Here is a 24,123-nt window from a genome sequence, read left to right as displayed (position 1 = left end):
CTTCACTATCTTTGTTGCTCTTCACTGGACTCTCTCCAGTATGTCCCTGTCTCTCTTGTACTGGGAAGCCCAGCACTGGACACAGCACTCCAGGTGTGGCCTCACCAGTGCTGAACAGAGGGGAAGGACCACCTCCCTCAACCTGCTGGCAAAACTTTGCCTAGTGCAGACCTGGATACCATAGAATCATAGAATCATAGAATCGTCTAGGTTGGAAGAGACCCTTGGGATCATTGAGTCCAACCATCTACCCTACTCTACAGTAAAGTTCTCCCCTATACCATATCCCCCAACACCACATCTAAATGTCTCTTAAACACATCCAGGGATGGTGACCGTTAGCCTTCTCTGCCTCAGGGACACACTGATGGCTCGTGGACAACTTGGTATCCATGAGAACCCCCACGGCCTTTTCTGCCAAGCTCCTTTCCAGCTGGTAGCCCCCAGCAAATAGTGGTACCTGGGGTACCTCCCCAAGTGCAGGACTTTGCACTTCTCCTTGTTGAGCTTCAGGAGGTTCCTGTCAGCCCGTTTGCCCAGCCTGACAAGGTTCCTCTGGGTGACAACACAACCCTCCAGCATATCAGCCACTTGACACACTTTGGTGTCAGGTGCAAACTTCTGAGGTACACACTGTCCCATCATCCAGATCATTAATGAAGTTGTTAAACAGGACTGGACCCAGAATTGACCCCGTAACTAGCAGTAACTGCTAGTTACTGCTCTCCAACTAGACTGTGTGCCACTGATCTTCACCCTCTGGACCCAGCCATTCAGCCAGTTTTCAATTCACCCTACTGTCCACTCATCCAGCCCATACATCAACAGCTTGTCCAAAAGGATCTTATGGGAGGGAGTGTCAAAGGCCTTACTGAAGTCCAGGTAGACAATGGCCGCTGCTCTCCCCTCATCTATCAAGCCAGTCATTGCATCCCAGAAGGTGATCAGGTTGGACACAATGGTCTTCCTCTAGGCTATCTCAGACTCTTGTGACTTTTCTCCTCAAAAATCATCCAACTTCCTACAAAAATGCCTATGTCTCATCAGAAAACTGCTTCAAGAGGGAGACCTAGAAGGGATGCTGAGAGTCCTTCCCAACAGCCAGGCCCAACCTGCATGTCCTGCATATTTAGTGGCAGCAGACAACTTCATATTCCCACTTCTCATCCAAATACTGAATTTCCAGGAAATTTCCTCCAAAAATAAGTCTAAAAGGAAAAAAAGGTTATGGAACACCTTCAAGTTTTCAGACAGGGTGCAGCCTCAGAGAACACTGCAGAAAAAGGAACCAATGCCATTGTTAAAAACATGTTAGGATTTTCTTAGCTCAACTGCAATTATCACTCTGAAAGCTCAGGATGTACGATAGAGAAGAGTGTGTGTGGGAAGGAGGAGAGAAGGGGTAAAAGAGAAAGGCAACAGCAGCATGGGAGGAAATTCAACACTGTCAAGTGAAAGCCACTGTGACAGGCAGAATTTATTTCCTTGCAGAAGGGTTTCCCATGTCATCTGCTACACAGAGAAGGAGAAAAAAACATTATTTTGAAGAACATCAGCCATGACAGTTATAGTCCTAGGAGAGGAGGTTCCCTTGGATGCTGCAGCCAGGAGATTACCCCCATGTAGTCATTTCCCCACCCTCCAACAAAGGATGAGTTTAGCCCAGCAAAAAAACACTCTACGTAAAATCCTGTTATCAGCCTCACTTACTGAAAGGTGTGTGTCTGTTACAGCAAAGATCTCCAAACCTCCAAGCCCCACTGCTGGCCAAGTTTCTGCCCCAGGGACATGGACATGTTTTCCACAGGCTCCACACTCACCCCTTCCTACCGATCTGATAACTCCCCTGGGAACGTCCTTTGCCTGGCAGGTTGCTGACCTTAGTTTTTAAGTAGAAGGAGCCCAGTGAATGGTCCCCCCCACCCAGGCACTGCCCAACACCATGACCACTCTTCCCTCCTCAAATCTGGCTGCCTGTGTGCAGTGTCTGGGAACCTGTGCTGTGGCACGAGGTTTCTCCTCTGGCAAAGGCAGGCAGCAGAGTGGGCAGGAGCCGCTGCCTGACGGGGTATCACTGACCCTGATCCTCACATCCTCAGCCCAAGGGAGACACAGACAGCAACTCTGCTACCAGCTTTGGCTGCACTGCTAGGATCTCTGGAAAGGCCCCATACCAGCTCACTTAAGAAATACTTGAGTGAGACAACTTGGACTCTGCAGCCTCTTTGGGCCAGAATCAGAAGCTTGGCAGAGCTCGCCTGTGCTGTGCTTCAGGTCAGATTTAACCTGGCACCCCACGGGTCCAGGAGGTGAAGCGCCAAGGACTTTATTGCCTACCCAGAGAATGAAAGGGCTAGTGCTGCTCTCCTGGCTGTGGGACACAGCATGACCATTGAGCGAGAGGGGTGGGAAATTCCCTGAAGGCAGAGTGATGGGAAAGTGCACTGAATTATGAAAGAGATTTCAGGAAATGAAACTCTGTGACACATCCCCTCCCAGTAGGTTCACACAATGTTTTCAGTAAATCTTGTGCAACATAAGGAAACATCCCAGATGGAGATCAGCCCTATCCACAAAGCCTCAGCATCCCTCATCCCAGGCACAAGTCCTGCAGGGATCTGTGCAGGGGCAGGGACTAAGCGACCTCTCTCAGAGCCTGACCTACACCGGAGCACACACAGCCACACGTCTCCCCGTGCGTTGAGAGCAAAGGACAGAACAAGACCTCTCTTTCGAGCTGCAGAGCTGCTCAGCACCGGGATTCCAGGAGCCACCTCCAGCTCCAGGAGCTCCTGTGGCACAGAACTCAGCACCAGCAGCCTTGTAGCCATGCAGCCACCCAACAGCCAACATGGACAACAAGCAACTGCAGTCCTGTGGCCACCCAGGGCTGCCCTGGCACCAGCCACTGCAGGAAAACCATAGCCAGGCTCCCAGCAGAAAGGTTTCAAAAGGTTACAGTTTCCTAATGTCACCTTCCACTACGCCTATCTGCTCTTCTGAAGACAGAACCCTCTTCACATATGTATGGTTTGGGAGTTACCAGCTCCTCTCCTGGACGCTTTAACATCTAAATATGAGGTTTGCTGGTCTCATCAGCCAGTTTCAAAGTTCACCACGGAAAGATATTTTCTCTCCTTGTTCAAAGAACCATCCAGAGCCTCCTTCCTGCAATGGCTGTAGTTTAATTCATGGTTACCAGTCTGAGTACAGTGACAGCATGCACTTTCTTGGCAAATTTCCTACAGGTGTATCAACACCATGGGCAGGATTTCCTCTGCTCCCTTGCACCTGTACTATCCTGGTGTGACAGCTCTGGTCTCTGTGCTTTTGCTCTGATTACAGGGAGCAGAAGGTGATTCAGCCTGAAGTGCCTGGGAAGGCCTGAAGCGCCTGGGAAGGCCTGAAGCTGTCTATGACCTGAGGCAGAAGAGCTCCTGGATTAGCTGGCTCAACACAGGCGGAGAGTGCAGTTGTCCTTCCTCTCACCAGGAAGAGTCTGCAGAAGTAAACACACACACAAACCTACCTGCCTGGGTTTGGATCACCTCACAGTAACATTTACTGACACCTAGCATCCCAGAGGGCTAGGGAATGGGCCCTGATGGCAACTCCTAGCGTCATTTCAAGCCACAAAACACAACTCTAATCTTTCAGCCCTATGCAGCAGCTACAGATTTGCAGAAGTTTGCAAGCATCAGCAGATCAGCCACTCCGCCTTCCTCACCCAAGCATCCTTCCATCACAGCATGCACCACAAAGCTGCTCAGCCCTCTAACAGCTTGGCAAATCCTCTCTCCACACCATCATGCAGCATCAAGTGACCTCGGGGATCCATGCTCACCGCCAGCACCCCAGCTAGTTCTGAGCACCAGCCAAACAGCCTAGATGCCAAAAGCCTGCATTTCCCCACACAATGGACTGACAGAATCGTCTCTTCACACGTCACAGCTCCCCCACGCAGAGGGAGTGTGCCGCTGCAGATCAGAGGCAGGTTTGGGGACCACAAGTTTATGTCTTTGTGGATTTAACACTTTTGCTGTGAGCTGAACTTGGCTGGGAAATGTTCTGAGCTAGATGGCCACCAAAGAGAGTCAACACACTGCTGACCGGGACCAGAAAGGCCCCTTGTAGCCCTGTTCCAGGAACAAGGCAGGGCTCCTCCACCCCCAAACACCCACTCAGATCCTCCCAGCTACACTACTAAAAGGAGTGCAGTGTCTGCCTCCTTTTTAGCAGGGTCTGCCACCTCCAGGGAGGACCAGCTGGCAGCAGAGACAGCCCTGCACCCAGGGGGATGGACTGCTCTGAGGTCCATCAGTGAAAGGTGCTGGAGGGAGGGCAGGGCTTCATTACCATTTCTGCCAATAACCGGCACTGATATACCGATATGAAACCAGCACACAATCAGTTTTTGCCTGCTTTCCAGCAGACCACGCAAAGCAGCATCCTTCCTGCTTGCCAGGCAGGGAACCTCGGTGTAGGGATGCTAAGCAGCTCTCCTACGATCAGTGGCACAGATGGGAGCTGAACCACATCTCCAAGCACAGCCCCTCTTGCCTTCACTGGTTCCCTCCAGAGCACAAAGCCACCCAAACACACCTCTCAGCAGTGCACGCACCCAGCACAACTGCACAGAGAGAGGGCTGAGATTAACCCATACATCTGGCTTCCTGTGCTGCACCCCCACATAGAGTGTCCGGACCCTAGAAATGGGCTACATACTCCACAGAGCTCCTTCTCTGGACCATGGTCCAGGTGATGGAGATCAGGGTCTTCATGGAGGAATTACTGATCAATAAATGGAGAAATGTGTTGCTTCACCCCTGCAGAGCACACCCCTCCTGGGGCTAGAGCCACAGCACTGCTTCAGCCCTGTACAGTCCCTCTCCCCACTGCAGCCCACCCCTTCTGGCAAGGAGGCATTTGGGGAAATGCAGAATCAGCAGCTGCACTCCAACCACGCTGTACACGCAGGCATGGCCTCTGGGAGCCTGCGTGATCTTTCTTCCCTGTGGCCCCAGCGAGACACTGTGCAAAGAAGGGCTTTTTTGGGTGATCCCACGCCTGCTGCTTCCTCACCCTAGTTCTTATAGGTATAGAAGAATTCCTAATTTCCAACCAAGCCATCCTACATCTAACTCTGTCTCACCCAGTGCCCAAAAAAAATCAGGGCCTTTCCAAGCATCTCACCTGCATCTGATCCTCCCAAACCCACCAGAACACCTCATCCTCTCTAGGGTTTCCCCTCCTTGCCTGTGAGCACATTTGTGCTCTAGGGCACCATCTCGTCTGGGACTTCTACAGCATTTGAGGGTGGCATTGAGGGTAGCAGAGCATTGCAATTGGCTGCCCAGGGAGGTGGTGGAGTCTCCATCTCTGGAGACATTCAAAACCCACCTGGACAAGTTCCTGTGCAACCTGCTCTAGGTGGTTCTGCTTTGGCAGGGTGGTTGGACTAGATGATCTCCAGAGGTCCCTTCCAACCCCATATCATTCTGCGATTCTGTGTTTCTGTGATTTGCCAAGGCCTGCAGTTGCTGTTGTGCCTGAACATCCAACAACAGTCATCCCACAGACCCAGCCTCTTGTGCCCCTTATGCCAGGAAGACCAGTTTAAATCACCAACCTAGGGAGAAAGTGTGCAAGAGAAGAGCAATCCCTGTGTACCACAGACCTCCATCCCAGCTGCACGCCCATTTCCTGATATCAAGGCAGCTTTCTGGGAGTGTTCAAGATGAGGGCAGTGCTGGGGTAGTGGGACACTCATTTGATGTCTGCCCCATCTGCTTGGCACCCAGCAGCACTGCCAGAGGCTGGAGGAGCAGGGCTAGATGTACGGATGCTGGAATGGGCACTGCCTCATCCTGCCATGTATATGGAAGGTGCCAAGCCAAGCCAGGAGCTGCAGGAAGGACCTGGCAGGCAAACTCCTCCAGCTCCTTCTTGCTGTCTCAGCTCTGTGGATTTGGGGACATGTCTGTGGGACTCAGGCTCTCCAGCACTGTAAGAAAAGGTCTCCAGATCTCCTCAAAACCAGCAGGTAGCACCTCGCTGTGCCAGGCTCCCCCAGGACAGGAATTTCCACTTCATTCCAGCACAGGACATAAAGGTGCAGGTTCCCAGGCAGGCAGCAAATGTCCCACAGCCCCATGAGAAAAGGCTCTGATGTTCACACCAGCCTCATTAGGCTGCTCCTCACAGAACTCAGGGCCAGTAGCACAAGAAAAAACCTGTCAGGCAGGATGGGAAGACAGCTCCTTCTCCCAGCAGGGGTACAGGGAGAAGGCTGCTGAGAACCCACATAGCAGGGGTCCCAGGGATGCTGATGACTTCAGCCAGACTCCCAGTGGCAACTGCCAGCCTGGCTCAAGGCTGAAAGCAGCCTAGGGGAGACTCAAGTCCCTGTTCCTCCTCTCCTCTGCACCAAGCCTTGCAGAAGGGCAGCTGAAGTAAACCAGAGGGGTGGAGGTGGGAAGGAGGGAACACCAGAGCAGCGGGTCCAGACAAGGGTCAAAGGTTCCATCATTGCTGTTACTACCATCCCGCAGACCCATGGGGAAGATCCAACCTCCAAGCAAGGCATCATGACAGCCCACTCATACTCCTTGTCATACTTCCGGGGCTAGTGAATGTGTTGCTAATTGTCCTTCACACACCCACACACCTCTGCTTGCTAGAAAAGGCCACATTACATTGGTAGGTTGCTGACATTACATTGCTGACAGTAGAGGCTGTGCCTGACCCTGACCACCTTGGCTTGACCCAAGTGCAGCCCACCTCGAACAGCTAAAGCGGACAGTGCAGAAGCAGGGAGCCAGGGTTCAACGGGGACAGGCTCCGGCGAGTGCAGCAGCCAGGGCTGGTGCATTGCTGCCAACTTTGAGACAGCCAGGAAAGCAGAGCTAATTCCAGTCCCCACCCTCCTGCCAAGCCATCTGCCTGCTCCAAGACCACCGAGAGGATCCTGAACAGCATTTCATCATTACCGAGCCATTACAAAAAGTGGATGAGCAGTGATTGATTATAATGAATGCAAATACCTGCCTTCTGACCCCAAATTGGCAGGACCTGACTAGCTCTCACACTAAATAGTACAACATGTCCTTCCACAGGCTCTGCAAAGCCTTCCCAGCCTCCTCAGCCTTTCCACAAGCCATCAGGCACAGCACTACCCACCCAGACCTGTCCTAGAAAACCATCACGTCCAAGACCTCCTCTCCATCAACTCTGCGGCCTTGCTCCCACCTGCAGATCCCACAGGCTCATTTCCAGCATCTGAACCCATTGGGAATGCTTTCCCAGAGTCCTCACCTTCATCAAGAGGGCAAAGCCCAGCCACTTCACACCAGGACAGAGTGAGAGTGGGGGTCAGCAGGGTGGGAGCTGGGCGCTCTGTCACAAGCACAACAAGTCTACATTCATCAAGCACATGTGTCCCATCCCACAGAGATGCTGTGCCCAGAGATAACAGCAGCTCTCCTCCAGTAGGCCACCACCTATGAGGCATTCCTGCAAAACCAGGACACACAGTCCTGCCTGCAAGTATGAATTTAGTTGCCCTCTGCGAGCCAGTAAGTGACAGAAATATAGGAAAGAATAGCACTGTCCTGCTTCAGACAATGGGACATGGGGCATGTGGGGGGACCAGTGAGAACCACTGCAGCCACCAACCCCAGCCAAGAGACCTTAAAGAACTGCCTTGCTAGGGAGAGATGCTGTGAGCGGAAGCACCTTATGCTTGGGCTACAACATCAGACAACAGAGTGGGAATGGACCCAGGCACCTATCTAGTCCCTAGTCTCAGATCCTCTGAGCAGTCTATCTTGCCTGCCTGCAAGGAGATCACCCATACCAGGGTCATTCCTGATGGGTGTTTGCCCAACCTACTGTCAAAACACTCTGCTGATAGCTCTCACCCATCTCCAGAGCAGGCTGCTAGGGACAAGGGGATAACTCCTTGCAGAGGAGCAGATACCCCTGACTTGCAGTTCCCACGGCCTTGTCAGGACTGTTGCCATCTTCTGACCTCTTTCCTGCACACAGCTTCTTCCCATCATCCCACTCAGCTCCATCCTCAAGGTGCCACACCAGCTGGTGCCACGCTCAGCCCACGCCACTGCCACGAGGCGCAGCCCAGTTTCAACCCTTGATTCATACTGGGGAGCACTTCTAGGAGGTCACCCTTTGGTCCTGGTTTGGACAGCAGAGATACCTCAAGGGAGCAACTGCTTGGGGTAAGACCCCAAGACAGCAAGGAAAAGGAGACCAGAGAGAAGTCCTTGGCCCAGACAATCAGCTAGCAATGCCAAGACATGGGTACAAATTTGGCAAGAGCTGGCTGACCCTAACAGGCACAGAGACAAGAAACCCCCACTCAGCTGAACACCAATGCCCTGGGTCTCCAAGGCAGCATCTCTCCCCTCCCTCTGACCCACTGAATCTCTTATTTCCTCATTTCCTTTTTCTCCCCTGATATGAATTCTCTCCCTCCCCTGAACAGCTTCAGTGCTGTCTGCTGCAACTTCCACACAAAACTTCTCCCCACATTCTCTGAGCACAGAGCTGATCCTTCCCCTGCCCAACCACATCCCAGATTTCCTTGCCTGGAGTTATAAAAATTATTTTAATTCAAGCTGCAAATCATTTGCTCCCCTCTAGTAACCTATGTTCTAGGGAACTTCATGTTTTCCTCCTCCAGACCAGTCACCCTTTTACCGAGGACAGAGCTGGACCACGGTGAATAAATGAAAGCAGTTTTCACTGACCCTTCTGGCCAAGCTTTGCAGCACACAGTCCAGCACCGAGCTGCAGCAGCCGAGCACGGGGAGCATGGTCATTCAGCAGCGAAAGAGCAGCACAGTGATTCATCTTCCTTGATCTTTAGTCTACCTTTGCAGAGTCAATACCCTGTCCCCAAAATTTCTGGCAGTCAGCAGACCTCTCCACCTGGACCTGAGAAGGCAAGTGCTGAAAGGTGCTGGCATCCTTCAGGGGTTCAACTGCCGCACCCCAATTCAGGAGGCAAGCAGATGCCTGGCTGCCAAAGTTGCCACTGAGATGAGCTTCCTCCGGACCCTCCCCTCGCCGCATACGTCTGCCCGAGCTCCCACCGAGGACAGGCATCCTCCGCCATCTGCACCGGACAGAGCACCACACAGTGCAGAGGGAGAGGGGCAGAGCCTTCTCATTCAAACAGCACCATTTGGATGTGAAAGAGTGGTCCAGCAGTTTGGGAGGGTGCATGCTCACATCCTGGCAGCCTCCTCTGATCAGCGGGGAGAGCAGAGAGAGAGGCAGGATCTACTGACATCTTTGCTACACTCAGCCCAGCTCCCCACCAGCGTGACCAGCACTGACCACGCTGCTGCACGCAGCACCAGGCAGGCACAGAAGGACCAGCAGAAGCTGCCAGACAGCCCCAGCACCTCCTGGCTCAGCAGAGGCACTTTATCGCTTCCCAAGACTTTATCGCTCAGGCTCCTCTGCAGTGAGAATTTCTCAGAGGACCAGAGTCACCCACAGGCTCGCAGCCTCGCAAACCTCCTGCCCACCACGGATCAATTTCCTGTGACTCCTCCTGGCCAAGCTCACCTCTGTGCTTCTCGCTCCATCCGCACCCTCCCCTGTCAAAGGCCAGCACAGCTTGCTGGGGGAAGCCTTCGCGCTGCTCCAGGGCAGTGCGGCTCTTCTCTACACTCAGCACTGTCACGCAGTGACGCAGGAGGCGACACGGAGATGGGACTTTTGTCCTAAACCTGGCAAAGCAGCAGCCATTCCTTGTAGGACCCCCACCACTGGCAACCCCATCTGATCCTGCTGGGAGAGGCACCCTCACCCCAGCAGTACAGCACCAAAACTGACTCCTTGCAGGACTTCGCAGTAGATTTTGGGGTGTGTCAAACACTTTAAGGCTCAAAGCCCTGGTGACCATGGTGCATTTTGCCTTTTGCAGCCCAAACCAAGTGGGGAGCTCAGCTGCAGCAGAACATGGGTCCCTTTTTGCCTGATGATGGGAGTTTATTGCCTTTGTGCTCCCAAGCATGCACCAGTTTCTGATCCAGATCCAAACCCAAGTCAAGGTGTTGGCTGTGATTTCGAAAGGGCGTTATGCTTCAGGGCCCATATCTAAGGGTTATTAGCTAGCAGAGCACAAAGACAGCCATGGAGCAGCAGCTGGTGCCCAGGGGCTGTGCATGGAGAGGCCGTAGATATAGAAACAGCACTGCTGGGATCAATCAGGAGCCTTTTGAGTCTCCTGTTACTCATAGAGATCCTTGGGGAGACTTTATTTAGTCAAATGTTTCTGAAAGGGAGACTGAGAAATTAGCCAGGCTTTGCTCCAGGCACAGCACGTGCCTGAGAGTGGACAACCTCCCTTGTTTCAGGTACAGCTAAGTCACTTGGACCTTCAACACCAGCTGACCAAAGTTGCAGTTGCCAGTTCCCCATCACAGCTGGCTCAGCTGGGAGACAAGAAACTCACATGGCCACAGTCACCCAGCCACCCCAGGTCCATTCCCAGGCCAAATCCTGTGTGCCAGCTAACCAGGAGCAGAGAGCACCCAGGAACCTGCCATCCTTGCAAGGGGTAAAAGCTTTCTGCAGCAAAGTGACCATTCCCCATCTGCAGAAACTCGAGGCAAGAAGGCAGCAAGTTTTCACTCTTCTGCAAACCTAAGGAAGTGTGATTTTTCTGAAGGTGGTGAGAAATCGTTTCAGACAGCTTTAATTAGCAGGGTGGTGCATGAGACAATCCAGCTTTGCTGCTCCCTGCTCCACAGCTGCCCTGGGACGAAGGGAGAGCACCAGCATCAGTGGCTGGAGCCCACCTGCATCTTTCCCCTGAGCCTGCCTGGCTTGGAGCAAGCCCAGTGATCTGCAGGATAGCAGAGAAGGGTATTTTTGCATGAGCTGCTAGTCCAAAGTTGCCAGTGCTATTTCAGGCAGCAACACCTACACTGTAATCCAGAGAGCTGCATTTTCCCGCGGGCACTTCAAAATCAGGCCTCCCTCCTCTCCTCACAGGCCAGCTGTAACTAACCTGGCTCCCAGCATCAACGGATAAACAGCTCCCAGGATCATATGGCCACCGAGTGCAATGCCACAGCCCCAGCATGTTCCTGATTCCCACTGGGACCAAGGCACCTTCCGACTAGGAAAAAAAAAAAACCTCATCTCACAAGAAGTACCTTCTGCAACAACAGATACTCTGCCTGCAAATCCTCCCAGGGATCTGCCACCACCAGATTACTCACTCAGACTAAGCTAGCTAATCCTACAGGCAAGTCGCGTACTTTGTCCTGGAACTCTGCAGCATTTTTGGGGAGGTGCTCCAGGAGATGTACAAGCTCTAATTAAAGCTACTTTGCAAATTCCTGCCTATGGAGGCAGGAAGACATTTGTTCCTCTGTGAAAGCAGAAATCAGAGCTCAGAGAGGTTAAATCCCTACCAGCGAGAGTGCCGCCTGGGTACAAAATACCTGCAAATATATCTTTCGCCCAGGAAGCACAGGATCATATAGAGTGGAAAGCAGATGACGACACAAGCAACCCTTAAGGACCACCCTTTCTGGACTCAAAACAGGTCCCAGCAGGGGATACTATGCCACACAGCCATCCCACCAGTGACAGCTAGCGCCGCAGCTTGCACCTATTTCTTCCTCCTTGAAGTGCATGTAGGCAAACAGGAGATAAGAGACCATCCAAAATTGAGGAGCTAGAAGATGTAAAGAAAAGAGACAGGAGGAGAAGCAGTAACAGGAATCATTATATAACAGTATGAAAAAAACCCAATAATACTGCCAGTGCAGAAGAGATTTTTAAGATGGGCAGGTGGGTAGCATGACCCACAGGATCCTGGGCCGCAGGACCAGCAGCTCCCTGTGTGCCAGGGGGACACAAACCCACGGCTGGGCAGAGATGCAGAGGCTGCAAACCTCAGGGGTTTGCAGGAAGGGAAGTTCCAGCCCCTAGAGCCTGCCCAGCAGGGGGATGGCCAAAGTGAGAATCCCCATCCCTGGATCTCGGCATGGGGGGGTTGCGGACACAAACCACCCAGCCGAGCCCCCGCACACATGCCACCGCACAGACCGGTTTCCGTGTTCTGCCTTCCACACCCCATGCTACCCTTCCCTCTCCTTCAGCCTCCCTGGCTCTGCCCAGTGAGGGTCTGGGTCCTGCGCAGAGCCTGACCACCCACCTTCTCTCCTCCTCTGAGCCGTGCAAACAGCAGAGACTGTCCCTTCAAGAGAGACACAGATGCTCCAACCACAGGCCTAATCCTGCAACGCCTCCTGGACCTCAGCAAGAAGCGAGAGCAGAGGACACCCAGCATCTTAGCCTGTGAGAAGGGGATGAATCACTAGAAGACAGACCCAGGCATGGAGCCAGAGCAGGGAGACGATGGTTCTCCATCTTTGGGAGCAGGGGGAATTGGAGTGATCAGAGCCACAAGGTCCCTCTTCATCCACTCAGAAGTGGCCCAGCATCTGTCCCCTTAGCTCCATAATATCCCGAAAACTGATGCAGCCTGGCTGTCCATCAGAGTGCAGGTTGTGCCTAGACACTTCACCCCCTGCTAGCTCTGGAGTTGTCCACAGTCCCTGCCTACAGCAAAAACAGGAAATAGGAACTAGCCCTGCACCCCTCCGGGTCTCCCCTGCCGACAGAAGCCAAGGTGCAAGAAGGCAGAGCATGGCCTGGTTTCCCAGTCCACGCACCTTTCCAGCAGCTCCAGTGCTACGAATCAGAAGATCCTGCCAGGAATGTCACCTTCAGAAGTAACCTCCCAGCCAAACTGAGAGCATGGAGTGCTTGGGGAATGACAAGTTCAGCAGGCTGAGGCTCCTATTTATTCTTCACCACTGAACCAAACCACAGTTATGACAGCTCCCAACCACCAGCTTTTATTTTTCCTTTGCGATCTGCTGCAGAGCTCTGCTGAGACAATGCTCCCCCCAACCTGCAGAGTCCCTTAGCCAGGGAACCTATTCAGACCATCAGAAATACAGACACAAAAGCAGCAGATCCAAGAAGGTGTCACGGGCAAAATGACACCCCTTAACTTGTTGTTACATCAGCCTACATGTTAACACCTTGGGCCTGATCCAGGAAGCAACAGAGCAGCCTCCGTTCCTCTTAAAGTCATACCCTGCTGCTCAGAGATGCGCAAGTTTGGAATCCTTCTTGCTTTAAAAAAAAACAAAAAAAACACCAACATACTTTTTGATGTGCTTTCACCTGATGATGAGATGACAATCCAGAGAAATTCCCCCGTTTACCTTCCTATTAACTCTGCAACAGCTATTTCGCCAAATCCTCTATGTCCACAATGGCCCACATACAGACGCATATGAAATTAGTATCTCCCAAATTAGTTTTCTCATATGCAGTCCTAGCCCATTTTCCTCAACAACATATTATGATAGGCAAGGTTCCGCCTTTCTCCCAGGAAACACAATCTTCTAAATTTATCCTTTGAATAACTAAAAAAAAAAGATGGGTCTGGCTTTCAAAATCTGGGGTCAGCAGTCCCAAATGGCCAAGTGTTTGCCCCAGAAACACCTAGTTAATAACACAACAACAAAGCATCACACACGTTCATTACAGAGCTAAGTATAACTTGACAAGGCACCTTGGTTTTAATGAGGCTAAAGGCCAATTAACCTGATGAGGAAGCACAGCATGCTGTCATTGTGTGGGGAACCTGGAATCCCTGGAGATACACTCTGTACATCCTCGTAACTTACCAAACATGAGAGATTCAAATCCATTTCTGATGGCATGGCACGGTGCTCAGCGCTCTCTGGGTTAACACCGGCCTTCTCTGGATTTTGTGACACAGTATCTGAGTGTTCAAGCCAGAGGAAGGGTCAGCCTCACATTTTTGTAAGCTCAGATCCCAACCCTGGGAAAATGCAGTCATTGTCTTTGCCTGGTCCCCCCCAGCCCATCACAGGTATTCACCCTGCCAGAGTACGGCAAGTAAAATCCAGGCACAAAAGGAGTAACACTCCGTCGGGCACTTCCCCATTGAAGTCATTTCATAACTGCGTTTACAGAGATGGTGGCGGATCAGCACAAAGCACGCACCCAGAACAGGGCGAGTGCATCGACAGGAGACATCTAAATCCACTGAACGAACAAAAGAAAACCAACTCCACAACGCGAGGCCGTTATTTTGAAGGAGTCAAAACTTCCCAGCACTTAGGGCACACCTGGAGAGCCCGCACCCGCCCCAGGCCCCGCACACCCCGGGAAAGAGCCCTTCTCCGCACCCGTAAACATGCCTGGGGAGAGGAAGGCATCAGCAGCACCGGTGCGCACAGAGTTAACGGAGCCACCGCCGCACGCCGGTAGCGGCTCCCCCATCACCGAGGCGAACCGAGGGAAGCGGCACCCGAGGCGGGGGGGGCATCGGAGAAGCGCCGAGACGGAGGGCTCCAGAGCGCTGCCGCCGGAGAGCCGGCTGCCCCGGGCGCAGCGGTCGCCGGGCTGCGGGCCCTGCCCCGCCCCGGGGCTCGGGGCTGCGCTACCGGCACTGCGCCGGGGGTGTCGGGGGGGTGGGCCGGGACCTTGAGCCGGGCGAGCGGAGAGCGGGAGGGGCAGCGCGGCTGCGGCGGCCGGGCCCGGCGGAGCGCATCGCCCCCGGTGCCGGCCGGGGAAGCGATCGCCGCGCCTCCCCTCCTTCCCTCCCTCCCCGAGCTGAGCCCCCGGGCTATGGACCTGTGGCCCCGCGACTTGCCCGAGACGCGGGCCAGCGGCCCCCGCCGCCGGTCCCGCCGCCCCCCCCGGCCGCCGCCCCCCGCCTCCGCCGCGCGGCCCGTACCGCAGTCGGCACAGAGGATCCGCGCCACGTCCCGCTTGAGGTTCTTGCCGCTGGTGTCGAGCGGGGCGAAGGCGGTGCGGAAGACGAGCGGCTCCTCGGTGGGCTCCAGGAAGAAGATGTAGCGGTGGTTGCGCTTCACTTTGAAGCAGGGCGCCTTGGAGCCCACGCTGATGAGCTGCTCCCGCTGCAGCCCGCCGCTGTTGAGGGGCCACAGGTCCAGCACCTTGACCAAGACCCCCCCGCCGGGACCGGCGGCTCCTCGGCTGTCATTCCCGCCGCCGGCTGGGGCCCCCACGGACTGCACCTTGCCCTCCAGCACCACCGCCGCCGTGTACGCCTGATCCTGCACCGACTTGAGACTGGGCGAGTAGCAGGCGAGGGAAACGCCGAAGAGCAGCATGGAGAAGCCGGGCGCCGGGTCGCGCCTCATGCCGCCGGCTGCCACCGCTCGCTCCCCGCCGGCCCTGCGGCGGCCGGGGCTGCGGGGCTGCGGCGCGGCGGGCGCGGCGGGGCGGAGCGGCGCGGCACGGCACGACGCGGAGCGGCGCGGCGCGACGCGGAGCCACGGGGGGATCCTCCTCCCGTTAAGGGAGGTGAGATGCTGACATTTTCGCCCCCCAGCCCGTGGACTCCCCCCGCGGGGATGCCCGGCATCCCTCCATCCCTGTCTCCCGCTCCTGCAGGGCTTGGGAGGGTCCCCGGGGATGGAGCCAGATGGTGTTTGCCTCCATCTCGGCCCTTCGCCAAGTCCCCAAGCGTTCAGATCCCCTCCCCCCCGCTTTCCCCACCCCGCTTCCCTCAAGGTGCCACCAAAGATGGGGCTGCAGGTGGCACCGGGGCTTCCGTGATGTGCAGGGCCCGGGGGGGGGGAGGGTCCTCTTTGCACGATGGTTTTTTGGCGGTTTGTGCCTGAGATTCCCTGCACACCTGAAGAAAAGGCATTGAGACAAGTGGAGTAAGGTAATAGCCGAGGAGACAAAGCCTTCTTTCATGGTCTGATCCCTGATGCCTCTTTTTAATAAACAAGTGCTCTTCCCCCTGCAGTGGTTTTCAGAAGGAGTCAGTTTAATCTCCAAAAAGTGGCTTATTTGGGTTTATTTTCACAGCTGATCCTGAAGCATCCGTACTCCCAAAGCCTCACTGCCCAGATGCTACAGCGTGGAAGGGATCTGAGATGCTAAATTAGCAGCAGAGGATTTCCTGTTTGTTGTTGCACTCGATTCTGCATTGAAGGGGAGCAGCCATGGTCCCATCACGATGGAGGTGACCTGGAGGCAGGAAGGCCAGGCTCAGCCTTGCCTGAAGTGATGGGTGGGAGCACACCCTGTAGCAGGGACACACAGCCCTGCCTGCACTGCAATGGAGACACAGCCCCTGCTGCGGTGGCTTTGCAACCTCAAGGGAATCCCTCAGCACACCCCAAATGATGACAAGAGCCAGGTCTTTGAGCAGAGGAGCACTGATGGCAGGATTCAGGTTTGCTCTCCACTTGACGTGGTGCAGTCAAAATCATCAGGAAAAATGGGAAGGGAGCACAGCCGCTGTGCTCGGCACAGGCACCCAGCTGCCTCTCCTCGTGTTGCCCTGGCACTGCTGCCCCGGTTGGGAGCCAGCCTTGTCCCGCCCCTGGCACATGATGGCACAGCCCCAGCACACACACCCTGAGCTCCGCAGCCTTGGAGCGGCTGCGGCTCCGCGTTGCCAGCCGGGACGGCTGCTCCCCCTCTCTGGGAAGGCTAACAGCTCTCTGAATAGCTCTGCCATTGCAGGACCTCGATGCCTCAGAAGCAGTGCAGTGTTAACAGCAGGGTTTGGGGAGCACTTCTTGACTGCATTTTCTCTTGCTGTGATTCTCTGTGGCTTTCTGTTTTCAGATGTTTCTGAAAGCTTTCTCTTTTCCCCCTTTTGATGACCATGCAAAACTGCAGAGGAACACAGGCAGAGTCCAAAGGAGCCAGAAGTGTTTCCCACGGCAGAGGGAAGGACAGCATTTTGGATTCAGGAAGCTGCTTGGAGGAGTAGGGAAACCACCTGACTTCACTCTGCTTTTGACACAAATCTCTGTGGAAATTCCCCTTTCCCTAATATTTTGTTCAGATAGCATAACTTGATCTGGAGCTCTTCCGCTCCACCCTCCCCCTTGCCAGAAAAGACAGTTTAATGCCCAGGCATTTGCGTTGCTAGTCCTTGTCTTCTCCCTGCTTGCAGGTTGAAATCCTAGTGGGACCACAGTGTTTCAACGGCTGGGAGAAATTCAGCACAAGATACCTGTGAGGGCCTCTGGGGCAATTTTGGAAAGGGAGGCTTTTCTCTGTCTCTGGAGCATTTTGGGGTCCGGGACATTTGGTCTTGTAAAAGATCACTGGCCACATCTCCTTTTAGCAATATTTCTCCTGCTGTTCAGCCTAATTGTTGTGAAGACAACTAGTCTTCATTGCCAGAGATGCTTGCATTTCTATTATTATTTGGGAAATAGTTTAGGATCACATCAGTCCCCCCCCTTCCCTGATGATTCTCCCATATAAATAGAAAATCATTCCTTTCTGTAGGTCCTTGGGCATTTTGACATATGACATGAATAAGGCAAGGCCCTGGGTGCAGACACCAGCCCAGTCTGAACACTGGTTTTGAGAGAATGGAGCCTAAATAACATACTTACATACTTTTAAAAATATGTCTCTTCAGTTTTCGGTTGCCTCAAAAAGACTTGACCTTCATTCACAGAATAATAGGGTAACTGAGGTTGGCAGGTCTTACAGCAGGGCCAGCTAGGGTAGGTCGCTCCAGGTCATGCTTAGCTCCAGCTGGAACCTTCCTGGTGAACCTGTTCCAGCTTTGACTATCTTCACGGTGAAGAAAGCTTTTCTTTATCTCTAATGGAAATTCCCCACATTCCAGCTTGTGCCTGTTGCCTCTCATCCCCACTCCATCTGAGAGGCTCTGTCCCTCTACCACCGCTCCCAGGTGGCTGCCAGCAGCACCAAGATCTCCTCTTCTCCAGGCTGAACTCTCACAAAGATTCTTCTCGTACCTCCTGATCTCCAGCCCCCCACCTCTGCTGCTCTCATTCCAGGCTGTCAATGTCTTTTTAGTGCTGGAAAGTCCCAATCTCAACCCAGACTCCATCTGGGATTTCCAAATGCCACACAGAGCAGAGGGATCACTTCTCTCGCCCTGCTGACTGCACCTTGGCCATACAGTGGGTTTTGTGGTTTCTGAGAGGTGTTGTTTGTTAGGGTGAAGACCAGCAAGGAGCCAAAAGACTCCTTCAATGTGCTGGTATCAGATGGCTGATCCTCACCTGCAAGTCACGTTTGAGTTCACTACAGGTCCCAAAGGAACAGCTGGAGGGAGAAGGTCCTAATTTGTCCCCCAGGGCTGGGGGGCATTTCTCCAGGGGGGATGCTGGGGATGTGCAGGGAGACAACCCAAAATGAGCAGGTGCAAGGCTGGCCATCATCCACTGAGGGCAGCAAAGCCAGGCAGGAGGTGGTGTGGTTTTGCTGATAGGAAAGTGCACAGTTAGAGTGATGGCTTACTTCTAGCCTGCCCATGCACCGTCATAGAGTCACATCCTTTTCTAACATCTCCTCACAGGCTTTGCATTGCCTGGTCGCTTTGGCAGTGATCTGTGCAGGGTCTTTCTCTGCTTCTGTGCTGTACCATGCATCACCATGCGGCCCGCTGGCCACAATACTCTTTTCAAAGCTTTCTAGAAAGAGTTCAGAAGAGCAAGTGTGCTGGGACTCAAGGGTTGTGCCTTGTTGCAAGTCAGGGACTTGCGTTGGTTTTTATCTGCACGGGGAGATGGACAAAAACCTTTGGGCTCCAAAGCCAGTTTGCCAAATAGTACTGTTTAAATCTCACCCTTTGCTTCTAGATGCGTTTTCTGCAGCTCCCATGTCTGTTCCTCAGGGTAGGGAACTCTATCCCCATTTCACTGTGTCTGCATCACCAGCTATTGCACCTTTCTGCTACTCATTTTGTCTCAGAAAGAGTTTTCTCCAGCTTCATCACCACGGTTGTTAGCTGATATCATCCTCGCTTAGTCTCCAGGCTGATACATATTTTTCAAATTTTCACCCTGTTTAAGGATGGTCAAAACTGGCAAATTTAAACATTTCCCAGCTTTTTCTCTCTTCTGTAAAATGCACTGCGCCTTCCAGTAAAGAGGCTCTGTGTTTGTCATCAACCTTTCTGCACCAAACCATCTCGATGCAACTGCTCTTGAATGTTTGTGTCTCTGACCCATCCATACCTCATTCCCTCTGGGGTTTCATTTCTTCATCTTCCGTATTTTCCCCTTGTCAACCAGAAAGTCACGAGCTGGGATCCATCATGAAGAGCCATTATTTCCAAAACCAACTGTTTCATTCCCTGGCTCCTTCAATTTCTCTAAAGCCCATCTCTCCCCTACCTCCCTGCAGCAAAACCCCATCATGTTTGCAACCCTGAATGGGAGACGGACCATCTGAGCTCAGCCCAGATTCCACCCTGCTTGGAGCACCCCAAGAGCTCAGCAGCACTGTCAGAGGCTCCGGCAGCTGCTGTGGTGGCTAGTTTTTCATTCACCTCCGCATTTTGCTCCTGCAATTTCCCAGAGATGCCTGCAAAACAAAGTGCTTCGCAGGTCTCTCTTTCCCTCTGCCAAGGGAGCTCCTGGCACAGAGCCCTGCAGGGTGATGGGTGCCACAGAGGGCAGTGTCCCAGTGTCCCTCCCTGCCTCAGGAAACCCTGCAGCTCTGCTGAAAGGAGAGATATTGACCCCCAACAGCACAGGCAAGCAGGTTGCACATCTTCAGCACCTTCCACAGGTTGCAGATCCTCAGCCTCCTCCACGCTAGTTGAAGACACGTTCCTGCAGATCTGATGTGGGTACGTCCTGTCACAGAAATAGGACTTTTGGTATCATGAGGAACAGAGCATCTGCCTTTCCACCCCAGGGTATTTTGGATGGGCTGGTGTTATCCAGCATGGGGCTATTCTAAGCCTGCTTTGGGTGAGCCTCAGAAGCATGCATGCATCTCAAGTGTGTCCCTCCATCTCCCCCAGCCCTCCCCACTGAGTCTCTCCCGGTCTCCTGCAGTGACCCTGGAGCCCTGCTGGTGTGAACATGGCAGGCTCGGAGACACCTGCTGATACCCCAGTCAAGGGAACACATTTTTTTTCCCTGTGGGACATTTCTTCCCTGTTACAGTCAGGTATTTTACAGTGGCTTAGAAACATGCCCCAAGACCAACAAATCCAGTGCAGGCATTTTTTTTTACACAACTCAATGTCTTCTCTGCAAGGATTTGGCTTGTTCAGCTTGGGGTTGTCCAGCAGCAGTGGGTACATAGCCCATCAGTACCTGCCATGCAGGGCAGGAGCCAGCCCTTTGCCAGGACACACCGGACTCCTGGCACCAAGGAAACACTGCCATAGTCTTGGGTGAAATGAGAAAGGCAGATGATAAATGATTAACTCAGAAATTACATGGAAAAAGCAAAGCCCAGAACCCAATTTGAGACTCCAATCTGGAGATTGGCTAAGCAAGACCAAGGTCAAAATACACCATACCTGGCAGTCTTTTCAGGTAGACTGGGTTGGAGAGAGATCTCCAAAATCTCCTATTGCACTGGCCTGTCAAAGGCTCCAGCGAGCAGCATGACTGCAGCAAAGGAAACCAAGACCCACCTCAGGAGTTCTCCAACAGCAATGCTGTCATGGTCTTGGCAGTTTCCTGGGCTTACCTCTACCCCACTGAGTTCCCGTATCTCCTGCCTATTGATGTCACCTTCCGCACCATTGCCAGCAGGGGAAGGCAGAACTGAGGGATGTAGCTGTAGGCACCAGTGCTGCCTCTCCCAGAAAGAGACCATCATGGTGTGGAGGCCTGATCCAGCTACCCCTCCTTCCCTGAGCTGAGAGAACATTGTCCTACTGTCTTCTGTGAGATGCTCAACAGCACAAAGAAAATAAGTTGGGCACATTTGCTGTTGGGAGACAAACCAGTGCTTTACTAGAGGGACAAAATCCATCCTGAAAAACCTTGTCTCTCTTGGCCTATGGCAATTGAAGGGAAGAAAAATCAAGAGCTAAGTGGTTTCTTTCACATGGCAGAAAAGCTATTAGGGTTCTCTCCAGCCCCTCTGTGGCATATTAGCCTAGGCACAAGGAAGAAAAAAAGCCACTCATCTTTCGAGGAAATTTGTGACTCTTCTATTTCCTGCCCTCCCCAAGAAACTCATTCACTCCTTGTCCACCCACATGAGCAGGAATGATGAATGAAAACAAAATATAAACAATTCAGCCTTCCTTTTTTCCTCTCAGCCTTCCAATCAGATGTTTCAGTCCATGCCTTAGTACCCAAATTTTGCACGTTGATCATTCTGATGGCGTGCCTCTACAGCCTTGGATCACTGTGCCTCTCCCACGCTCTGTTTCTTAGATACGTGCATCTGCATCCAATGCATTTACCAGCAACTCCAGCTTTGGGAGTGTTTCACGCTGCTCGGCATGGAGGAGACAGAAGGGAGCCTTCCACCGAAGAGCGATTGCTCTGTCATCACTGCCCACTCTGCCCAGACCAGAGGACTCCTCTCCTGAGACTGGCAGACGTAGACACCAGCAGAAAGCTGAGGGTCAGCAAGGCAACACTTGTCTCCCAGACGGACGCTGTTGGCCAGGCACTGTGATGTGTCACCAGAAAGATGACACATGGGTGCAAAATGGCACCGGCGAGGGCAATGCTCCCCACACTGGGGTGTATCTTCAGCTCCTGGGCACTGCAGCCCCTCCAGTCTCCAGGCCACCAGTGAGAGACCCCTTCATCCCAGAGACTCTCCCCCAGGACCGGATTTCTCTGCCAGCCACACTGATTTTTCTCTCTCTTCCCTTCTCTCTGCACAACCTCCTTACACCCCACTGTGTATTAAATAATTATTACAGTCGTGCCGGTGCATCAGGTAGGTCCGTGCACCTCCGAGTTCCCTTCTTAGATAAAGTCTATACCAATTATGGTATATCCTGAGCCAGGTCAGCCTCTACTTGAAAAAACTGTAAAGAACTATTGTGAAGAAGAAAAATGAAGAGCAACATCTCCAAATCACCATGAAGAATGCAACAGTTGAAGCAGACAGCTATTCCCAGACAAACCCATGATGTGATATACCATTGCAAAGGTAAAAACCAGTGCTAGTCATAAAAACATTGGTGCAGTTTTGCCTTCTCTAATGATGCTGCTTGTCTAGAGCATGAATGATGCATCTCTAGAGGGCATGGATGCAGAACTGAGGAATGGATGCCATCAGAGTGAGTCTGTCCTAAGCTTTAGTGGTTTAGGTGGTGAGAGAGCTCCAGGTCATCTGCTGCAAGAGTGTTTCTTGTGGATTCAAAATCAGTTCAGCCCCTACTTTTGGAGCTGGCATTTCAAAAACACTTGTTTATATTTTTGCTGTGAAAGCCAACGAAGCAGCCTGGAGGGCTGTGTGACTGCAGGGAACCCTCTCTGAAGCAGTACCACCATGTATTGACAAGAGAAACTCTCCAAGTACAGTTCTGCTCGGAGCACCACTACCTCCACCCCAATTATTCATTGAAAAATAACACCACCAAGTAGGAGGCAATACATGTGGGTCTTGCTCAACCTGAAACCACCATTTTTTGACCAACAAGCAGGATATCACAACACTGGTGAAAAATCTTTCACACCAAGCTCCTGCCAGAGACAAAACAACATGCACAAAGGGCCACCTGCGATGCTGGCACGGGAGCAGCCAGGGTGGCAACTTCCTTTAATATTGCACTTTAAGCTCATAATGACACCCCAAATTCTTCCTGCCAACTGCATCTCACAACACAGCAGAAAGTCTGTGCTACCATTGCACCAGCCAAGCATGACGAGGGAGGCTTCTAATGAATCCAAGGTGGCAGTTTATTCAGTTAGTGCAGAGGTTTCATGTTATAAATGTCCGTGTTCAGCACCTCTCCTTCTCCCTTCAGGACTCCTCAGCTCCTCAGAGCTTTGCATGGGCAGCATATTGCAGCGATTGGGGTGCTGGCTAAGGGGTGCAATAAATGAAGCTGGTGGCCATGGGGCAATGCCAGCCAGTTTGAAACTGGAGGGTATGTGAAAATATGACGAAAAGCTGATGAAAGGGCTTCCATGAAAGCAATGGCTTTCTGCACTGCAAAAATCTCTGTCTCATTGAGGTGAAGTGGGCTGCTCAGCTCCTCTGACTGAGTGCTGAGGGCTGTCTGCAGACTCAGGAAAATGTTTCCCCCTCCCACCTTTGCCCGTTTCATTTATTTTGATGTAAAAATATGCTGAGTGGTTATATACCTTATTACACGTGTAGGAAACACAGAGAAGGAGCACTTGAGGTGTGATCACAATAGTAGAGACTGACAAGGCTCCTTGTCTACCTTTGACCTTGATTCCCTGTTTAAATATTTTCTGCCACTGTTTAGGCAAGAGACCTCCAAATTACTTCTGAGATTCAGGAGACCATTTCTGCAGCAACAGGTTAATGCTTGCAGGAACCCCATGGCTGGAGAACACCCTCAATATTACAGAAGTGGTAACTTGTTTAATGGATTCAAATAAATAGGAAAGCCCAGGAGCTGAGGTGGCAGCACCTAAGCCCTGTACTGAGAGGTGCGGAGACCTTACGGCAAGATTAAATATAGGTCTCGCAAACCAGAACAACAGTGCTTTTGCTGAGAAGATAATCAAGCCCTGGAGGAAACTACATGATATAAAGCTTAGATTTAAAATAAATCTGAAATGAGTTGGTGGATTTGGGACCAGTTCCTTATGGAAAAGTTTTCACGTCAGAAAAATCACTTGATGAAACTGGCTGTTTAATTAGCAGTTTCGGCAGGAAGCCAGGGTGCTGGAGCCTTGTCCCTCACCTTGCCATCTTGCCCTTTGCAAGGAGGGCTGGGATCAGCAGAGGGGTGGGCTGTGCACAGGTTGCTGCATGTAAGGGGCAGGAAAACCTGGAGATGGGACCTGGATGTTGCCCTCGTGACACCTCATCAGAGAACCCCCAGGGCAGGAGCCCCCCTGCAGCCTGGGCAGGAAGGAGCAGAGCCATTGCAGGAGCAGGGCTGCCTTGGGTCCTCCCCAGCATACCACGTGCAAGCTCTGCATGTAGTTTGGTTGATGCAATGTTGAGGAGATGGGTGTGGGGATGAAGGCTCTGTCCCGAGACAGCTGCTGCAAGCATGTCTGCCTGGCTTTTTCACTAAGCATCACCCTGGCATTTTTACCCATGCCCGGATGAATCTAAGTGATCCATGATCCTTGA

The 24,123-nt window shown here is 52.7% G+C and overlaps 1 protein-coding gene across 1 annotated transcript in view; it reads right to left on the bottom strand.

Moving 5' to 3' along the window:
• NRG2 (neuregulin 2) overlaps positions 1-15,388 on the bottom strand; it is a 174,114-nt gene extending 158,726 nt beyond the window's left edge. Inside the window, exon 1 of the mRNA XM_074155711.1 lies at positions 14,831-15,388. Coding sequence (XP_074011812.1) covers positions 14,831-15,260 — 430 coding nt within the window. The 5' untranslated portion in view covers positions 15,261-15,388. The remainder of the gene's footprint in view (positions 1-14,830) is intronic.
• Between the last annotated feature and the right edge of the window lie 8,735 nt (positions 15,389-24,123).

Source organism: Numenius arquata, chromosome 11 (genome assembly GCF_964106895.1).
Source record: "Numenius arquata chromosome 11, bNumArq3.hap1.1, whole genome shotgun sequence".
NCBI classification, from domain to species: Eukaryota; Metazoa; Chordata; class Aves; order Charadriiformes; family Scolopacidae; genus Numenius; species Numenius arquata.
Note: the sequence above shows the minus strand (reverse complement) of the source record. Positions and strands in the feature narration are given on the sequence as shown.